This window comes from Pavona decussata, unplaced genomic scaffold, assembly GCF_977016875.1.
Source record: "Pavona decussata unplaced genomic scaffold, jaPavDecu1.1 SCAFFOLD_128, whole genome shotgun sequence".
Taxonomy (NCBI): domain Eukaryota; kingdom Metazoa; phylum Cnidaria; class Anthozoa; order Scleractinia; family Agariciidae; genus Pavona; species Pavona decussata.
Window position 1 is genome coordinate 1909584 of NW_028145542.1, and position 21986 is coordinate 1931569.

The 21986-nt window shown below is 37.3% G+C and overlaps 2 protein-coding genes across 3 annotated transcripts; both read left to right on the top strand.

Moving 5' to 3' along the window:
* Positions 1–267: 267 nt before the first annotated feature.
* Positions 268–11209, top strand: LOC146468894 (neuronal acetylcholine receptor subunit alpha-10-like). Of its 2 annotated transcripts, XM_085124127.1 has the most exons (6): positions 268–823; positions 5355–5450; positions 6291–6430; positions 7217–7261; positions 7859–7968; positions 8629–11209. In XM_085124127.1, the coding sequence occupies exons 2-6, from the start codon at positions 5381–5383 to the stop codon at positions 9923–9925; spliced, it is 1662 nt and encodes a 553-aa protein (XP_084980253.1). In that variant the 5' UTR covers positions 268–823; positions 5355–5380; the 3' UTR covers positions 9926–11209. The 2 variants fall into 2 exon arrangements, with proteins under 2 accessions (XP_084980253.1, XP_084980252.1); XM_085124126.1 differs by lacking the exon at positions 268–823 and having other exon boundaries at positions 4739–5450.
* Positions 11210–11897: 688 nt separating this feature from the next.
* On the top strand, positions 11898–20962 carry LOC146468895 (replication factor C subunit 5-like). The gene is made up of 11 exons (XM_085123956.1): positions 11898–12146; positions 12373–12437; positions 13712–13848; positions 14877–14956; positions 15315–15388; positions 16176–16335; positions 16874–16955; positions 17836–17965; positions 18817–18894; positions 19254–19308; positions 20277–20962. The coding sequence occupies exons 1-11, from the start codon at positions 12106–12108 to the stop codon at positions 20371–20373; spliced, it is 999 nt and encodes a 332-aa protein (XP_084980082.1). The 5' UTR covers positions 11898–12105; the 3' UTR covers positions 20374–20962.
* The last annotated feature ends 1024 nt before the right edge of the window (positions 20963–21986 follow it).

Consider the following 21986-nt stretch of genomic DNA (forward strand, 5'->3'; position numbering starts at 1 on the left):
TAACAGGTGCGATGCCATATTTTAAGGCATATTATTATGAATTTGAACAAGTAAGCGAGTTCAAAAGTTTGTTAAAAAAATAATAATAATAAAATCTGAGTTTATGACCAGCGGTTCAATTTATCCATTTGGTGTTGCCATTCCCTCACGGAAAGAACAGTGACGTTATTATTGACGCATATATGCGTCGGTCGTCCCCTACCTCGGACGATCAAATTTGAATGACCCTGGTTCAGTGGCCGTCGTTGGATCATTTGAAGATTGTATGAATATTGAAGATGTTTTAACAAGAACTGAATGAATATGCAGCGCGCAGGGAGAGTAATAAAGTTGTCTGCTTTTTTTCTTCATTCTCCCTTCAACTCGCACGCACTTCCAAAACATGAACTGGCTAAACGCAATCTGTTGTATTTGTAGCTTACTTAGTGATACATTCGAAAAACAAGAACATTTATCTTCGACAAAACAGGAAACAAATTTCTTTGAACGCAACAAACATTCGGATCGGATATTTTACTTTGTATTCGTGATCGACATACGATCAGATAATATCTCATTTGCATTTTAATTCCCTCGTTACAAAATGAATACAGCATATCACCCCCATTAAACGCAGCTGTAGTCGGAATAATAAAATATCAATGACAGTTTGCATTTATGGATTATACGTTAGCCAGTGTGGTTTAATGGCCTCAACTGATATATCACGCAGAATGCAAGGAAGTTAATATTGGGTTCAACACGAAAAGACCACACAAAATCCATCTATCTGAGGGGCGTTGAATGGGGAGTTGCTGTACATCGATGGGTGATTAATAGGAAGGTATGTCTTCTGTTAATATTTGTAAACGACTTTTGTCTCGTCATATTCTTAAAGCAAGCTATTTGTATGCTTACGGACAATGCGTTAACTGAGCACCTCTGACTGACAGTAATAGTGCATTGAAAAATATGTCAGTTTTAACGACTGCCGGCCTCAATGGTACAAATGTACAGTGGTTAGTTTGCCAGTTAGTCTACGAGCTAAAGATAGTGGCAATAAATAATAACATCATACTTAACTTACAATCCAAACCTAACCAATAATACTATAAATATGTATATGTTCTATGTACCTCGAACACAAATGTGATTTAAATCCAATTTTAATTTTTGCTTGCAGCAATTCAAAATCATGAAGGTGGATTTGATTTTTAAAAACAGTTTTCAAACTTAAAATTACCATTGGTCGGTATACCATTTTGTGTTTGAATTTTCAGACCTTGGTTGTTCGTACGCGCTCAGAAAAGTAATTACAGTACTGCTCTATATTTCTCTCACATATACACAGAGGTTTTATCGAACTAATCTTGGCAACTTTTTATACCAAAAAGTAAATGTCCGAACAAATACACCCCGCGCTTGAATTTGTCGACCGGGTGGTCGGATATGAAACACCAATAATATGAGGATTATTATTCAAAAAGAAACTAGTTACTGAACAGATGTAAAACACAACCTATAAAAAATGAACATTTAATACACGTTTCATTTGCTTAATCCCTTTGAAAAATGGAGCCTTGTCTAGGCCATTTCAGTGATGCAATACGAATGTTTGTAGGAGTTGATTTAAACAAACTATGACAACCAGCCGGCGGTCAATTTTGATAAGGATTATTGCATGAAAGGAAAACAGTGTGAGCATCGAGGTGTGAAGAAAACGCTAGGTAAAAAAGTGTTTTAAATTGCATACTAGTAATTCAACGCGTCAAGAGATTCAGCGAGTTCAAGAAAAAAAATTCAAACTGCCAAAATGTTTCTGCGTTTTTATTGCCTTAAAGCATCCTCCATTATCGCTTGTTATCACAGACAGCTGTGATTATTACTGTCAGTAGCGCTTCCTCTTTAATGCATGCCGTTATTAACTTTCTGTGGATCAGTCCGTTCAGTATCGCCATCTATATCAGCAATATCAGATCAGATTTTCGTATCAGGGCACGCAGCAAGCTACAGCACGCTTGAGAACTGGAGAAATTACACGATAATCTTTAAACGTATAAAGAACCACGAACGAGTTGTTAACAATTTCTGTGCTACAAGACATCATAAAATACATTTGCATACAATGCGTGTGATGTTCCATTGTAAATATCGACGTCTTTATTTACTGAACAACAGGTCAATGGAAGTATCAGATCGAAAGAACGAGACCAGATTCTCCATAACAGTGTTCTTATTCATGACGAAAAAATCAAATTGGCTCCTGAAAAACTTTTACATTCAGTTTGAAATATAGCAGATTATTTGCAAACTAACAACACCAGATCAATGACCGCAGGTAACTGTTACCTAATCATATATTCATTCAATACTAGAAGTATACAACTAAAACTTCATTTAGTCATGAGAACTGAACGTATAAAGAACCACGAACGAGTTGTTAACAATTTCTCTGCTACAAAACATCATAAAATACATTTGCATACAATGCGTGTGATGTTCCATTGTAAATATCGACGTCTTTATTTACTGAACAACAGGTCCATGGAGGTATCAGATCGAACGAACGAGACCAGCTTATTCTCCATAACATAGTGTTCTTATTCATGACGAGAAAATCAAATTGGCTCCTGAAAAAAATTTAGATTCAGTCTGAAATAAAGCAGATTATTTGCAAACTAACAACACCAGATCAATGACCGTAAGTAACGGTTACCTAATCATATATTCATTCAAGACTAGGAATACAACTAAAACTTCATTTAAGTCATGAGAACTGACGTGATACGTGATAACGTAAAAAAAATTAACGATATACTTCATAAACTGCACTCAGTGCTTTGCCATCTTTTCAAGAATGAACACAGATATATTCAGGAAAATTTATTTATACAATTGTTTATATATTTATTTGTTCCGACTCCACATTCATTAGCATAACAACTTATAAAGAACAGAGTATAAAGAACAGACACATCAGACTAAACAAAAATACGATCGGTAACAAAAAAAAAATTCAAAATTCAAAGTGGAAATCTTGGGCTTGGTTGAAGGTGTGGACAACAGGACAAGAGCAATATCAATGACAGAAAAGTACAAAAATATTGAAAGACATGAAACACAACAGTGCGTCTAACTATTTATCAGCAGGAAATATTCACGAGAGGCATTGGAAGAGAGAGATATGTTTTTGTTTGAAACCAAGAATCAGCTTATTATATGGGTTAATGAATTCGGATCAGTTATCCTTGTTCTGGAAGAAAGTCTATTTTGACCAGAACGAACAGGGAAAGCCATCATAGAAAATTGAACTAAACTCTAAGAAATAAGATGTAACGTGAATTATTTGTACTTATTTACTTGTTGGTTGTTTTTTATCTTATGGATAAATGGCAGCATTTGAAAACTTGCATTAAAAAAGGATTGCAGTACATTATAGAATAATAAAGAGAGTTCATATTTTTTATCAGTGAAAGCTGGAACTTCACGAGAAGCAGGTTGGAAAATAATAAAACTACGAGCAAGGATCTAATGTTTGAAAAAAGCTGCTAAAATGTTTTAATACAATGAGATCGTTATTGATATCATTTTCTTTCATCCCAAAACATGAGGCAGTAACCTGGTCAAAAGTTAGAATTCTGTTTATTTCTTGTTTGGTCGTTGTTGGTTTTCCTTCCTCCAAGTTGAAGGACAGAATGTTGTTCTTCACCGAGTGTTCAAAACACGGGATTTCGCGAGAAAGCGCTCGCCTCCGAGGCAAAGATCTTGGAATAGAAATATTCAGTTTGGAGTGGTTTTTTTCTTCCTCTATGTTAAAGAACAGAAGATCGTGATTTCATAACCAGTGTTCAGAACACAGGATTTCACAAGGAAGCCCCTAGCGTCCGAGGCAAAGATCTTGGGATAAATATATTGCTTGGGGCAGTTCTTTCCTTCCATAATCAGTGTTCAGAACACAGGATTTCACGAGCAAGCTCTAGCCCCCGAGGCAAAGATCTTGGGATAAAAATATGGCCTGGGACAGTTTTCACCATTATTGCATTTTTACTATTGTTATTTTTGGTCAAATGATAATGTTGTAATAATGAGATTGGACCAAAAAATTTGACATCGCTAGACATCTGGCTTTGAACTGTCATCAGGGGAAAAAATGGGATTGTACTCTATCTCCTTCTTCTACGTTTAGTCAAGATTTGATAATGCACTAACTTCTGCAACTACTCTCCGGAATAACAGCTGCCCAAATTTATTAAAGGCCATTTCCGAGTTGCTGTGAACCTCATTATGAAAACGAGGCTAAGTTCAAAGCTTTTCATATGAAAACTAGTTTGTTTGCACATGAATGAAAACAGGAGCCATCCTGCTAAAACTAATTTTCATAATGAAGACTTTGAACTTAGCCTCGCTTTCATAATGAGGTTTGAAGCAACTCGGAAATGACCTATTGTTTGTTTGTTTGTTTACTCGTTTTGGGTCGAAACATCATTAACACATCGCTAAATCATTATTCGATAGACAGTGTTCGTATTTCCGGTATTTTACTGGAACTAGCTTGCACACGAGGCTAATAAGCGGGGGAATCTTTTCACGTGCAAATATTTTTGAATACATTCCCCCGTAAGAGCCTCCATTGCAAGCCAGAACCAGTTCAATGTCGAAAAAACTAATATGCTCTATTCGCATTTTACAGCCTCGAGCTTACGCAACAAGACCGAAAGGCAGAATGGGTAACTCTGAATATTGTAATTTGGCGGAGAAGATACCATAAAATTTACCTCTGTGAAAAAAGACTATGTAGCGGTTAGCCATAGCAAAGTTTGGTAAATTTATTAACACATTACCCATATCACCTTGCGATCTTTTCGCGTAGTGGCGGATCGAGGGAATGGGCTCCCCCGTATTTTTGGACCACAACCGAGGCTCGTAGGGGCGAGGCGCCGAAATTTTCCGTTTCGCAAAGAGAAGCAAGTTGAGCCCTCGAGAGCGAAGGTCCCACTTACCTCAAGGTGTGGGTCCGCCACTCATGGCTGTCTAAATAAATGTTATGATTTGTTAGCTACATTAAAGCGGTTTTCAATTGAGTGTTGAAAGTAATTTTGCTTTTGCTTTGGTTTTGCATTACTACGCTCTGTGATTGGTTAACAAAACCCACGCCACTTTCTCAACCAATGGGAATCCAAACCAGATCCAATCGTGTTTTCGCCACACGCGTTTTCACACACTTGGCGCCAGTTACATGTATTTGCTTCGAATTCTGATTGTTTCGTTGTGTTGCTTACATCTGTTACGATTGGCCAGAGTAATTACTTTGGTTTTGGTTTTACGACACTCAATTGGAAACCTTTCTATCTTGCGACTCTTTTTGTTTTCTTCAGACTTGAGACACATTCCCAAGTTCTCGATGAAGAGCCACACCATGCAACAAACAAGAAAAATCGTCTCGTTCTTTGCATTTCTCTGCTATGCAACAGGTACGATCATACTCGTCTGTCTGCAGACAAATTTGTCAATATTATAAAACCATCCTCTGTCTATGGTGGTGTTCTTTATTTGAATGTTCTTGCAGGCCTTGCCAGGCACTTTTCAAACAGTTATGGGAGTTATTTACAACGATCGTATGTTGTGCTGAGATAGAAGTAATATACCAAAACGAGAAAGCGTGTTTCATCAGATATCCAAACACTGATCAAGAAGTGGGTTGTAAAAACGAGGCGAGGGCAAGATTTTTTTAAACGACTTCGAGGTGTTTGGATATCTGATGAAACACACTCTCGAGTGTTTGATATGGCTTCTCAAATGATCAATATCTCTTGGAGAAATTCAAGGCTAAAGTTGGCAAAATTTTATGGTAATTAGGAACACATATCCAAACCGCAGTAGTGATTTTCTTTGTTTTCTCTTGATGAATGAGTTTGAGAATGACAATTTGAAACAATATAAACATGCCGTTGGTTATTTCCTTACCTTGCTTTGTTGATTTTAGGTATATTTTTATACCTCTTGAGTCAAACTTTAAATATTTATTTAAATCTAAACATTCAAATATTCAGTGCTGATAAAAAAGAATTGATCATTTTGTATAAATTTTTAACCATCCTGCTGGTCAATATGTTTCAACCAACACGTTCAGCTGCGTCCACAAAATAGAGTTTGAAACAAATGCAATAATAATAATAATAATAATAATAATAATAATAATAATAATAATAATAATAATAGCAACAACAACAACTCGACCTGAATGTCAGCATGCAAACGCAAAACCAAGTGAAGCACAACAGGAAATTATTTTCATGCCATTACATTTTCAGAAGCTGCCTTGGAAACTAATGAGACACGACTCTATAAAGACTTGTTTAAAAATTACCAAAAGTACAACCATCCAGTTTTGAGCCAGTCTGAAACTGTCAAAGTCTTCTTTGATTTCCAGCTCATTCGTATTATTGATGTGGTAAGTTATTACTTTTATTCTCATCCTTTACGACTACTGCTATAGGTACCCCGCATATGAAAGCTGGAAACGTCAAACTGTAGGACAAACATATCCATTTATCAGAACATATCTCACCAATCCATAAACCTCAGTTCCTTAAAGGGGAACTGTCGCGGCGTTCTTACTGTATTTTGTCCAAACTGCTCGAATATTTGACAAAGAACCCCTTTTTAACATGAAATTGCTGTTAGAGTGCTGGGAAAATATAATATGGGATTTATCCGGGGAAGAACAAACAATGATGAGTTTTTGGTGAGTTCTCTATAATACACAGGAAGAACTTGAAAAATTGGCCAATTTTTTCAAGTTTCAATCCATTTCCATCCTAGCCATCTGAAGCTATACATAAGTAATACAATATTACTTATGTATGGCTAGTTTCAATGGAACCAGCTAAAAGGAAACCCTTATCCGAACACTGGAAAGAAAACCATTGAATTTGTAAAATAACTATCGCACAACGTAATAGTTCATCAGGCTAAAAATACACCATCACATTTATTCCACTGCGCATTTGCCACACATTGACATTGGGCAAATCCAACAGTATGCAGGATGTTTGTCACATGAACCTAGTTTGATGCAGTGGAAGAGCATCCGAACTAGTAAATTGATCAGAAGGTCGTAGGTTCTACTCCTGATAGGAGCACTCGGGTTTTCTTCTTTCGAGTCAGTTTCCCCGCGCACGGGAATTCAGGTAACTATTGTAAAGATAATACTTAAATTTACTTTTATATTTTTCAGAGCGCTAAAGACCAGTACATCAAAACATATGCCTGGATCAACCAGGTGGGTGAACTATATTGTTAGTGTTTTTTAAAGTTAGTCAAAGCACATATTGATCAACATTTACAATTATGAATCATGTCTGTTGATCAGTTGGGTGTTGGACTGAAGACGACATTTAACATGTTGTGTTCCTACGGGAGGGGTAGTTTAGGCGTCGTCTACATCTGAACATGTAAGATGTAGAGAGAAAATTACGGAGCAAGAACATGGTGTCAGAAGTCATTGAACCAAACAATACAGTCATCGATGATGACTTCTGCTCAGGTTAATTGCCGAAACATCGGTCAATACCGAGTTATACAATTTTGAGTGATCGCGCTCCGTTCATGCCTTGACAAATAGCTTCCTCTGCTTCATCACGTGTTTTATACACGGTAAAATCAACAGTAAAAATAAAAATTATCAAAGATTTTGTAATTTATTAATAATTATTCATCGAAGTGGAAGAAGATACCAAATACTACTTGGCGTTTAAATAGCCAATCAGAGGGTGTTAAAACACTCTATTCAGTGGTTTGTTCAATCCTAATAAAATTATGTATAAAAAAATAAACATTGTTTACTTGAATTAGGCATTCTTTTTTTGTTTTCTTATAGTACTGGAAAAACCCTCAGCTTTCTTGGGATCCGAAGAAGTACGGCGGGATCGAGGACATTCACGTGTCACCTGCAGATGTGTGGGTTCCGGATATTCTTTTGTACAACAAGTACGTGAATAAATTTCTGACTAATAACAATGAAAGTTACCCGGTGAAAACCATGAATACATTCTTGAGCTATCTCAGCTATTTTATTCTTGAGGTTTTTGTTTGTGTTCATACTACTCGATCTGTCAATTGCAGTATAGGGGCCCTCACATCGATTATGAAAAAATGCAATAAAAGCCTTGGTTTTTCTTCGTGTCTTTTCAGGGAGTGGCGGACCTGAAACGTTACTGATCAGTTACAGATAATTAATAATAAGCTACTGACAAAACGAAAAATACTTTAGTAGAAATTTAAAAGTGTCTAATGAAAACAAGGCAATAGGAATGTGACGTGGCTGACATCACAGACGAGAATCTAACAAGTACAAAGCTATAAAAAGCGCGTTTTTAGTATACTTTTCTTTGGGTGGCGGAAGGGGAGTGTTATTTAGAGGATGTGTAGTACGTTAAATGCAAACGATGCTTGCTGATTAAGGTCTTAGATATTTGATCTTTTGTTGAATTTAGCACCAAATATTCGTCATGAGCGGAAAGCCAGAAAAAATGTTTCGGAAATAGTTATCGGAGTTCACGGCTTTCACTCCGGCACCAGTGGCCTTTAAAATTTTGTAAACAAGGCAAATGTTAACCTCACATGGTGCTTACTGTTAATCTTTCGTAGTGTTGATGATGAAGACTGGTTCGCCGGTGGAAGACATACATACAAAACTAATATTGCTATGAAGTACGACGGCAACAGCACATGGTTAAATCCAGGAATTTTTAAAAGCATCTGCAGAGTCGATGTGACGTATTTCCCATTCGATGAGCAAGAGTGCTTTCTGAAGTTCGGCTCATGGTCCTTTGACAGCTCCAAAGTGGATCTTTACGCTCACAAAGGAAGCATGTTTAACAAAAACTTCGTTGAAAACGGAGAATGGAAGTTGACTATTTTAAAATCGCAGCGAAACGTGCTAAAGTATCAGTGCTGTCCGCACGCTTTTGTAGATGTTACGGTGCAAATAAAACTACAGAGAGAATCACTGGATTTCATCCTTAAACTGATCATTCCATGCTCGCTGATATCGTCCATGATTTTTCTTGGTTTTGTCCTTCCGCCTGAGTCCGGGGAGCGTATTGGATTGAGCATTACAGTTTTGTTAGCAATGACAGTTTTTCAACAACTCAGTTCAGAACTGATGCCTTCATACGGTTTCCCTTTGCTGGGGCAGTATTACTTCGCTTGCATGATTGAAATAGGTTCCTCCCTTGTTGTCACGACCCTCATACTGAACTTTTATCATCGGAACAGCCGACGGATGCCAAAAGCTTTGAGGGTTCTAATCTTACACTGGCTCGCCCGAATCGTCTTCCCTCAAAAGAGCACAAAAGATTGGAATTTGGACTTATCCGCGAATTTTGAAGCATCAAACGCGTCATTCAGGGAAAACTCGAACCAAAAGGTGGGCCAGGACTCAGACAGTGAAAATGTGACATCACCTTGTGGAGATTCGCTCCTTGATCACAGTGAAGCAAACGGAACACCTCAGTTCCATTATTCCGATCCTTGGATTCCCATGCAAAGCCCTCCATATGCCTTTGGGCCTCCCGAAACTGGCGTATCGGGCTATAATGGCATAAATTGTCAAGATTGCCAAAGGAAGATGGGGAAACGTTCCCAATATACTGGTTTGCGCAGAAACAACAACCTCTCTTATCACGAAAACAAGACAAGGCGGAAGTCCTCAAGACGTCATGGATCTTCGCGACGCAGTAGCAACCCGACTAAACAACGTTCGTCCACGATTATGGTCGACTTATTTCCCGAAGAGACGGAGATTTCGCGAGAGAAGCTGAAGAACCAAAAGGAGTGGATCAAAGCTGCACGTGTGTTGGACAGACTCTTCCTGATTGTGTCAATCCTAATTGGTGTTGCCACACTTTTCGCCTTGTTTCTGAAGGCTCCCAGGTTCCACTGAGTGAAAAGGCCGGATTCTGTTCGTAATAGACAGATTTTGGAGTGAACATCAAAAGAAATTACGCGTTCGCTTTGCTTTTTGCCTCCATGGGATGGTAAAATTGGTAACAACTTACTCGCCCTCCCTTCCCTCATGAGCATACTGGTGAATTCTTCCAACTGCCATATTTACCGATTTAAATTTTCACCGCGATTTCCAGCTGGAACAGCATTGTCTTGAGGCTGTCAGGGATTATCACTTTCAACATTCGACGATCATGCTCACCCTGATCCCCTCCCTCACTTCTTTCCCCTTTCTGTATCCAGGTCCCTACTGTGCGTAGGGTATATTTTACGTCTTCTTAAGAAAAAAGAAAACTCCTCTTGAAGAAAATGTTTTCTGCAAAATTAGAGTTAGCAGAACAATATTGCTTTTATAACTTTCCAAGTTTGGCACCTGTTGTTGGATTTTGCCTCGCGTTCTGGGCTGTCTCGTTTGCCGTGAAAATACGTTTTCTGTCGTTTTCGGTCATAACCTTTGGTTTTAATATCACCAGATACAAGAAAATCGCGGTACTAATTTTTCTTTAACCAAAGAACTAACCCGAGAATTAAGGATGTTTAGGGAAACGTTACTGGACCATATCGATCACTTACAAGTAGCAGAAACTATCAGCTCAGTAGTCCAGTTCTCCAGATGTAATAAACAAAGCTTAAACAATTTACATTAATTCGATTATTTTTTTTGTGTGTGGAAGTCGCGAGCCTCCTTCCTGCAACCTTGACAACTATATATGTTCTGTTTACTTCTTTATTCGACTCGTTTGATGAGTTTTGGATTATACAAGGCTTGTTATACTGATATAATATTCTAAATTTGCAAATTTAGAACTTGACTACTGAAACTTGTAAACTTGTAAATATGTCGCGAACCTCCTTCCTGCGACCTTGAGAACTACTGTACGTTCTGTTTACTTCTTCATTCGACTCGTTTGATGAGTTTTAAGTTATACAAAGCTGGTTACTGATATAATATTCAAAATTTGTAAATTTAGAACTTGAAATTTGTAAAGTTGCGGTAAATTCTTGTTGTAGTTGTGATTTTTAGCCCTATTTTCTAGAGCATTGTACTCACTCTGCATCCATTTATACTGTGCAATTCGAAGAGTACGTTTGATATTATTCTTTAAATATCTTTATGAACAGATTATTTATGTAACGATTATTTAGAGAAGGTTGTATTCTTAACTTCTAAAAGGTTTGAATAAAATTATGGTAACACTTAAAGAGAATTAACACGCACAAACTGTATTGCAATCGGGAATTTGGACCTCTGGCTTTTACCCTCCCAAGAAGATATAATTTCGTTAGCCTAGCTGGAACTAAAAAACAAAGTGTGGTAAAATGATTTCCTTAGATGAGGGCGCCTTCTTTGGTGAGGTGGGGGATGAAGGAGAGGGAAAGGAGGGGGAAGAAAATCCGGCAAATCTGCAGCCGTATATTTTACTGAATAGAAACACAAGTTTTGGCTTGAGAATTTTTTAATTCGTTGTGGTTTGAGCTTTTCCTTATCGACTGGAAGACGAGATGCAAATGTGAAAGTGGATCTGAAATCTAGCGAGTGATTGTCCGTGGAAATTTTACTCGTTCCATCGGCACATTTTGTTTTTAAACAATCCATTTTTTTTGTCCACATCAAATGTCTAATGACAACATGGAGTCTTCGGTATGTAACAGTCTTATATCGATTGTCTTTCTTTTGAAATATTTGCTATAATCTTCTTCTTTTTTTTTTTTTTCATTTTTTCCATTTCTTGTTATCGCGAAATACATTTATTTTTACTTGAAATACAAAGACTGCCAATAATACTAGAAATATCGATGGCAAAAGTGATTCACACAACAGAAACACATGTACAATTAAGTGCCGACAGTCTTGCGTGCTTGGCAGCCCGATCTGTCAGCGGACTACCTCAGCTATATGTATGCGTGCGATTAATTTGGCGGGAAATTAAACAAGATGGCGGACTGAGCTAGCGTGTTTGTACATTTTTCACGTTTATTTCGGGTTTTCCCTCGTGTTTATCGCCTCGTTTGATTGTCTTCTTTGTACTGATTTCAAGTTCTGTTGTAAGGCGTTTTTTTACTTGCATCGACTTTCGTAAGGCGGCAAAGAAAGCGAAGAATTCTCTGTTTGTAAAGATGGTGGTTTCCGATCGCGAGCAAAAACGGAATCTTCCATGGTAAGTTGACACTTACAGTTCTTTTTGCATTTTTGTTTTTAGATATTTGAACGTGATGCTCTTATTGTTTTATATGAGCAAGAGAAGTCACTCTGGAACATTTTTATCGACTTCATTAGTTTGGGTGATGGACTCGTACCAGTTTCAAAGCTGTCGGTATTGATATCAAACCCGTAAAGTTTATATTTAAATTTGACTAAAGATATACCTACCTATTTATCAACAGGGTTGAAAAATATAGACCCAACAGCTTAGAAGATTTGATCTCTCACAAGGATATTATCACAACAAGTAAGAAACAACTCAGATGACAAAGGCAAACAAAGTGCCTGTGGGCATGCTATGGTTTCAGGATAATTGCATTTTGTTGTTCCAGAAAATATCCGCCAGAAAATATCCACCCCCTCCCCCTTAGAATTTCCATTAGCATTCCATAGGGAGGTGTGGATGTTTTCTTTCTGGAACCACACATTGGGATGCCATTACATCGTGCAAACTATTAATAAACCCATCTTTTAATGTACAAAAAAGCTTACAATACTGCCCGAAAACAAGTTTCCAATCTGATACACAAAAAGTGTGTTTTGTGCTGGCTTTGCACATGCTTCAAATGCAGTGCATTGCCCAGACAATACACTGTACTGTATGTGCACATGAAAAACAATAATACACATATTATAAACAATAAATTATGTGGAACTACATGAACGTCATGTAAACAAAACATAGATTTATCTGTTGAAATAAGTAAGAATATGTTACTGTCAAGTATTCCCTGGTGACAAGGGCAATTCATAGTCAATACAAGAGAATTAAAAAACAATTATGTCAAACTGAACACTGTGAACTGCTTTTCAATGCAAAAGACAATTCAATCATCATTAAAAGAACTAAGCTTCAGCTTTTATTGCTTGTTACTTGTCAGTTTTTTTGGCCAATCTAAAAATTGAGAAGGTGGCCTGGTCTAGTGGTAGGTACTGCCACTGTAAACAGGTGGTTCTTGGGTTCACATTTCCAGGGTTTCATTGAGGGCCGGGCACCGGCAAATTGACCGTCTGTTAGCATGACTTTGACCAACTGCTTTTAACATCTTGTCTGAGTTTTTTCATAAAAGAACACATCCAAGTTAACTATCCTTCCCAAGTGTACTAACCTTTTGCCCACCTGTCCAAAATCTTAATGAAACCCCTGCATCCCCCCCCCCCCCCCCACCCCTGATTACTTAGGTTTTATACACAGCTGCACTGTATAACATTGTAGGTTTGTCTATTATTCATAAATATCCAACTGGCCAGTCTCTTATGTGACTTTGTACCAGTTGGATTTTAAAACTGGTCATGTTTCATTAAATTTTTATAATGTTATCATGTTCAGTTTAAAGTTCTCTATTACCACTTTCATGTTGAATGCATAAAATACTTGTAGAGTGTACAGCAGTTCCATGCCAAACCACGTGAAAAATATTTTACAAATTTTTAACTGCACTGCAAAAAATAAAAAAATGCACATATTGTTCACCGGAGTGTACAATTCCTAAGAGCACTTTTCTTTCCTTTTTTCAATAGTCAAAAGGTTTGTTGATGAAGATCGTTTGCCTCATCTGTTGTTTTATGGTCCACCTGGGACTGGTAAAACCTCCACCATTCTTGCTGTTGCTAAACAGATCTACTCCCCTCGTGAATTCAACTCCATGGTTCTTGAGGTAAGAAATTTTATGTAGATCATCCCATAACAAAACAATCAATGAATCTCAGTCAATCAATCATCAACGTATAAATTATGCATTTTTCATTAAACATTAAATTTCAAAGGGCTGAATGCAAAAAGGACCATGTGCATTTTTAGGCCAAATTTTCAAATACGCCTAGTTTGATCAAAAATGGAAATTGTGATTTGACCATTTAATTTTTATGCACTTACATGTAACAATAATTGCTTTGTTGGTGGGTTGATTTGACCATGAAATACTTTAATTCTATCTCCGCAAAATTAATTTGGCCTAAAAATGTGCAAAGGCCCTTTCTGCACTCAACCCACCAGTTGCTTTTATACTGCATTACATTGTCATAGATAAGTATATAGGTACATGTAATTATATTTTCTATGACTTCGTTTTCTTTCTCTGTTGTACCTTATTACATGAAATTTTCGCTGACGCGAAAATTAAATGTCGCAAAAATAGCATGACGCGAAAATTAAGTGACGCACATTATGTCAAAAATTTAAAAAGCGACTTTATAGCCATTACACACGTTTATAACAGTCATTTTGAACCATTCTGTGGTAATGTTCTGATCCTCTTCATCACTACAGCTTTCCGTCTCAACTCCAGGCAGCACTTCTTTCAAACTGTCCATTTACTGGCTCCTTCGCTGCTCCACTAGTTGATTAGACCTTTCAATTGATTCAATGTTCTTCATAGATGCCTCAAATTCAGGGGCATGTTAAATAACATTTACAAAGAAATAAAGTGTGTCTCACTCAAAAACGCGAAATTAAAGTGAGCCAAAATGCAAAAGTTTCGCAAAATCGCGAAATTAAGGTGTCGGTAAATATGCAAACCTCAAAATAGCGAAATTAACGTGTCACAAAAATTTCATGTGATAAGGTACATATATTTTAAGCTCAGTCCAGCTAGCACTCCATGTGCTACATGAGGCAAAATCAAGTTCTTACTTCCTTAATTACTTTCTTACAGGTGACCTTACTTGTCATCTTTTCCTCTTACAGTTAAATGCTTCAGATGATCGAGGTATAGGGATTGTTCGTGGAGCCATTCTAAGTTTTGCAAGTACAAGGACAATTTTTAAGTACGTCACTGCATTTTTTTAAATTTTATTTTCATAGCAAACAAATATTATCTTGTAGAATCTGTTTATATTTTTCTTACAAACTTTATATTAAATATGTTAATTAAAAGAAAGTTAAGGAACTGATCATTTTTCTCAATGGGTTGGCAAATTAGTTTAAAGCTCTTAAAAGTTTTGTCCAAAATAGGGCCAAATAAAACAATTGTATCTGTATACATATTGCATGTTTTTATGGTCACAGGTGCAGTGTATGTTTCCTCCAGACATTCTTACAGGTTGTGGGTTAGGATTTTCTTTGAGTATAATGGAAACCATGTTTTTTGCTTGACCTAAAACTTAGTTGTATGAACATCTGCAGATCTGGTTTTAAGATTGTGATATTGGATGAAGCAGATGCTATGACTCAAGATGCACAGAATGCCTTACGTAGAGGTAGTGTTGAGATGTGTCATTATTATTAATAGTATCACATTAACAAATCTGTCATCTGTACTTGTTTAAATTGAACAGCAGGCCTAAGATGCAACTGCACCTAGCTTTGCTGTATAAGTGACTAGCTGGTTAATTTTCAGAAGGAATTTTGAGTTTTCATTTTGGTTATTGTTCCTCGGCCCAGTTGTTCAAAGCCGATTTAGCTGGGTTACAGGAACTTTGATTCAAGTTTATTTACTGCTCAATAAAGATTCTTTCAAAAGACTTTTGTCGCTCAGTTTTGACTTCACAACCCAGATCTACAGTTTACTGGCAAGAGTTGCTGCCAGATGTCTCAGAATTGCCTTCACATTACTTACTAAAGCGGTTTCTTTCTGGCCCATACAGTAGCACATAACAACATTACCCCCCCCCCCCCCAACCCTCTGGGATAAATCCAGTTTCAGGGTTACCCCCAGGAGTTTTCTCTGGTACCCATATACAGCTGTATACATCTGGGAAGAGAGATAGAGCAAGAATATGAATTAAAGTTTCTTGTCTAAGGTAACACTGCGTCAGAGCAGTTAAACCATGGCCCCTCTGAGTCAGTGTCAATGATGCCCTGCACTGGGCAGCACCTGAGATCAGACATCGTAAACATAGTTGAGTGGATGCTTAATGAGGACTGAAAGTCCAATGCACTTACAGCGACAGTTTGGCCTTTCCATTTATACACTGAAATAAAGAGTTTTGCATTGCACTTCTTTGACTAATATTCCATTGTGACACTGTCTATATATCCTTACAGTCATGGAGAAATTTACAGAGAATACAAGGTTCTGTTTGATTTGCAACTACCTGACCAAGATCATTCCAGCTCTCCAGTCACGTTGCACACGATTTAGGTTTGGACCTCTTGACAATGAGCAAATGACAACCAGACTAGAACATGTTATCAGTAGTGAGGGGTGAGTTTATTGGCTCAAATAATTTTCATTTGAAAGGTTACACTTTAGAACTTCCTTTCTACAGCTGTAGATGTGAATGCAAGAAGTCTGTTGTACATTATTATTATAAACAGTAGCAGCGGAAAGGACTGTTCAATAACTAAATGAATTTAATGTTCAGCTGACAGACTAGAAGAGGTATAAACATTATGCAGCATAACAAACATCACCACAGTAGAGTACAGTGTAAAAGCTTTCATTTTGTCACAAGATGATCACCCTTGAGAATTTCATTCACAGACTCAACAGTCACAACCATCTTGTAAAGCATAATAATATTATCGTGTATTACTGTATTAGCGAAAGTTCACAGATCAACCTCTTCCCAAATTCACCCAAAAAGAGAAATCTAATAGGTGTTCCGCTTATTCTTATTCTGGAATACGGTCAATCAAATGCGACCTGACCTATTTTTAAAAGGTATTTCATGACAGTATGACAATCCTCCCTGTTCCTCAAATTGTTTTACTTGGAATACAAAAATTTGTTTTGTTTTCAGTGTCCAAGTTTCTGATGATGGAATGAAAAGCTTGGTCAGATTGGCAAATGGTGACATGAGAAAAGCACTGAATATTCTTCAGGTCAGTGAAAATTGGAAACATTAATAACATTGGCTGATTCCTTGGAAGGAAACCGTGATGAATTCAGACTCTAATCAGATCCTAAGCTAGGATCCTGGGCTAAGGATCTTGTTGTAAAAGTAAAGTAAAAGTAAAATGCTGTAGGATCCTTCACATTTAGGATCCTCAAGTGTGTTAACAAGATCTTCAATAAAACCTCTCAGGCTCATATATATTTATATATTGTAGACAAGACATGATATTTAATTTTATGTAAGTTATGCTACCATTTTTGTATACAGAACAAGGCTGTTATTTAGTGAAGCTAGCTCCACATGAAATTAGTCTTTGATAGCCAGAGGAAATTCTCCCTAAATGTTGTTTTTTTAGTTTTGTGCCATACTGTTATCCTGAAAACTACAACAAAATTGTGCCAATCAAACTGGTTAATAATAATAATAATAATAATAATAATAAACAATAATTTTATTAATTTCTATTGTGCAATTATCAATATAAATTTTCAATTGCGCAAATTTTCAATTAACCCAGGATTGCTTCTAAAGTTACATGTACCTCTTTTTATTGTCATTCTTTTATAATTTCAATATTGTTTTCTTCCTTGAGCCAGCCCTGAATAGCTCAAAAGCTACCTCAGTGGGTCCTCTTCGAGTGTTTCCCGTGAATGTTTGTTTAAGTTGCCAGTTATTTTCACTGTTGTTGCTGGCGGTAATCTTCACCTGACATACATGTTTTAGACATCAATTTTGGCAGTAAAGTACATGTAGTTGTAGATTAATTGGGTTGAGTTGAGCTGGGTCATGACTCTTTATTGACGTGAAACCAAACCTCATCTTCAGTCATGATAATTTATCACCCATTATGTGTGTCTTATTCTCAGAGCACAGCCATGGCATTTGACACTGTCAATGAAGTGAATGTTTACACCTGCACTGGGCAGCCCCTGAGATCAGACATCGCAAACATAGTTGAGTGGATGCTTAATGAGGACTTCAATACAGCATACAACAGTATCCTTTATAACATTAAGGACTACTTTGAAGTTTGAACATTATATATATGTAGTCCTTTTCGTCTGTTTAACAACAGCCATTAAAACCTGACTCCTTGGATAATAAACGCAGTTCCAGAGTTTTGATTGGTTTTTAGGCCATGGTATATGGCCCACAAATGTGGTACATGTAAGAGTACGCATTAGGGGGAAAGAAAATACAGTCGACTCCCGATAACTCGAACCTTCAAGGGAAATTGAAAAAGGTTCGAGTTATCGGGAGTTCGAGTTATTGAGGGTAAAATTATATAGAAAATGACTTGAAGGGAAAGGAAAATTGGTTCGAGTTAGCGCGAGGTTCGAGTTAGCGAGGGTTCGAGTTATCGGGAGTCGACTGTATATCCATTCACTAAATCAGGAAGATTTCGTAATTTTTTTCTGGTTATTTTTAACAAAACAATTACACTTATTGGATACGAGATGATTATAGCCAATTTGGTGCTGCCTGCCTCCTTGGCCATCTGCCGTTTCTATCCAATCGCACCCATGGAATAATATTGTTAAGTATTTTTCCCACATCATTTACACATGACATTCGCCATAATTATTATTGTCACTTGGCTAGAATGTGCGCACAAATGAGAAAGCAATATACATGTAAATGACTGCAAGGATAAAAATTATTCATATGTACAGTCATTTACTAGGAGGTTTAATTCAATGCTTGGGATATCAATAATTATTAAACTTTGTAACCTCAAATGAAAGTGTTTGTTTACTTTCAAAGAGTGAGGCATATTAGCAAGCGGGCTCTTACTGAAAGGAGGACACTTGTCACTGTCGTAGCATGTTTTCTTAACCTGCCAACAGACATAATGAAGCTGAAAACTTTAAAAGGCCTTGCACTCCAAGATATTCTCACTGAGGTGCATTTGTATGTTCACAGAGGTCAGTTCATTTTACCTGAGATGACTCCTTTGAGTCTTCTTTCTTTGGATAGTGGGAACTGATTCAAAGAAAAAGCCACCTTCTGCATGGGAGGCTTACACATACATGTACAGCTGTAGGCCAAATTTTTTTTTCTACATTTAGTCCTTCAATTGAATGGGTCACCTAAGCAGTTTGTCCCCCCCCCCCCCCCCAGGCATGCCCCTGTGTGAACCTCCCATGCACACGACCTGACACCATGTACTTATTACTCAAGCAATTACTATGCAAGCTTAGTTCATTCCAGTGAGATTATGACAGCTCATTTGTCTTGATCATTTCAAACAGCAAAATGTGATATCTTTTTTTGCTTCTTGCAGTGAACTTTCCACAGAAGATCAGAATTCATTTGTTGCAAAAGATGGCAGATGTCGAGTAAGTTTACTAAATAATAATACTGTTGTTACCGTCAATTTCGGCAAAAATATTTGGAAGCCTTTGCAAAATATATAATTATATCTGCATCTACTATGGTTTAGTGTCCCCATCGATCACCAGTAGCAATTAGCTTAATAGGTTAATTAAAGCTTAGCTTGGCAAGTGAAAGGAAGTTTGATTTCAAATAAAGGAAGCTGAAGGGAAGGTGAAGGTAAAAATTCAAATGAAAGAAATAAACGTCAGTGGGTAGGTCTTGTATTGCATTTTTTCAAAGTACATGTACACTACCCTGATGATTTCAAAGATGTTACCTTAAAAACAGTGAACGGTGTGCATAAAGAAACCAAAGTCTTCAGTGAGAGTGTGAATTAACTTAAAACATCGTGAACTATGCATTCAAAGGTTAGAAAACAGCATTTTTATGCTAAACAAAGAGAGATGTTCTTCTGATGTTCATCTGATTTTAACGATGATGTTATTTCACTACAGCTACCAGAATCCTCTACGTTTTTCCTTTCTTATTTAAATTTTGTAATCCCGGTGAGGTTTAGATGACAATATCCCTAATTTGAAGGAGGAAACAACAAATTGAAGGATTCTGATAGTTGTTATATGTAAGTAAATGACGCCGTCGTGACAATGATAACCGATCACAAGTCCCTAAGACAAAACGCCGCTTCATTTGTAAGACATAACGCTTCCTAAATGAAGACGTAGATATGTGAAATACCTCGTTCTCTAAGCCAAGAGGCAAAACAAGAACACTACACTTGTAATATAACTTTATCTTTTAGCGGCGGGGCGAAAGAAGCACGTTGTCATGTCTTTCATTAGGGGGCGTTGTCTTATCTGTTGGGCACGTTTTGACTGCAAACCGTGAAATCGGCCTATTGGTCCCACATGTACTACTAATGGACTGCACGGTGCATTTGGAGTAAACATGGATGTAATTTGAATTGTTTCAGATACCGCCTGGCAGCGGGCACATCAGAAAAAATCCAGCTGAGTTCTTTGATAGCAGCCTTCCAAGTAGCAAGGGATATGGTTACATCCGATTCATAGTTGTTACAGTCTTCTGTGGATTATTCTGATTTAGTACATGTAGTGGTTTTCGGTCTCAGTCGTCCCTGTACATTGATCGTCTAAGGAGAGAAAAATACCGTCGGTTGCATCGTAGCGTGGCCTAAAGACATGACCTAATTTGCTTTCACATATAGCATGTATTCCTGCATTTTCCAAGTAGTTTCCCATATGAACGCAATTATGCCTATTTTCCTTGGTAAAGCAATCATTCCTAAAAAAAAGAAAAAAGCGCACTTTTGTCGCCTATTCAGGGTAAACGAAAACTCTACCGAAAGAATGCAATGACAACACCACCAACGAGGACAACACTTTATTGGTCCAAAACAATACTTTTGCAATTATTAGTTGTGATAAAATAAACCGTATTGTCCCAATGATTCCGTTAATTCTGCGTTCAGGAGAATTGTCCACTTATTTGAAAACAAAATAATTCCAAAGAATTACGATCACCCTCTAGTCCCTTTGGAATACACCCGAAAGAGTCATGCGCATAGCGGTCTGCTGAGTTGCTTATTGAGTACTTGTCGCAAACTTCAAAATGTTAATAAAAGCAAATATTTTGGACTTAGCCTTGTGTACTTCTTCGCTACAGCAGTAAGTTTCTGCAGAAGTTGTCATGCAAATAAATTTAAGGCTTGTGTTTTTGAATCAACAAGAAAACAGACGATAATGGTATCTAATTTCTAGCACACTTGAATGTTATTTCTACTTTTCAAACTAAAATTTAGAATTTAGACGTTTACGTCAAAGTTTGTTGTTGGAGCGGAGGTTCCCTTTAATGTTACGTATCGTGGTTAGTTATCTGATTGCAGATAGCCTTACACGTCACTGGGGTATAACCACCAATATCAGACGTAAATATGATTTTGGAAGTAGGGTCTCTTTCTATCGTAAAGTGGCTCGTTTTTCATGTATTTACTTCGAGTTCTGATAGGGTCATTGTGTTTCTATTTCCATTCGTGGTTAGATAGATTTGATTACCTGATTCTGGTTTCACGAATCGCAATTGAGATTAACAATATATTTGTTTTGGGTTCGCGACAAAGTTTGTTCAATTTCCTGTTTCACGAATCTGTTGAACCCAGACTATGCGGCTGGGGTTCACTGTTTTAGAAGGCGACGCAAGCGTACTGCACAAAAAGGTGTAAGCTTATGCAATGCAGGTTATGAGCAAAAGCACAAGACAAGGAAATCATTCCATCATCCTTGGGCTTATGCTTATGAGTGCGTCTTTACCTCTCCCGTGAAAACCAAGATAACGCAATTATAGACACAAGTACAAGCACAGTGCACCGATGATGCTGGCTCGTAAAGCCTGGTGCACACTGCCGACATAACAACATAAAGAAAAGATAATTTTTTTTTCCTCAAGTGGTTATGCCACGTCATTATGTTATGCTGTTCAAACTTGTAACATAAAACATCGGCATAAATTTTTATTTGCATTTGCGTGACTTCGCCGTTATGTCGTTATGTCGCTAGTGTGAACCAGGCTTAACCAGGGTCAGTTCGAAGCACGATCAGCGCTATAAATCCAAGTTAACTGCTATGAGAACTTGTAGCTTTTGTTTACAGGTTACCCAGGATTAGTG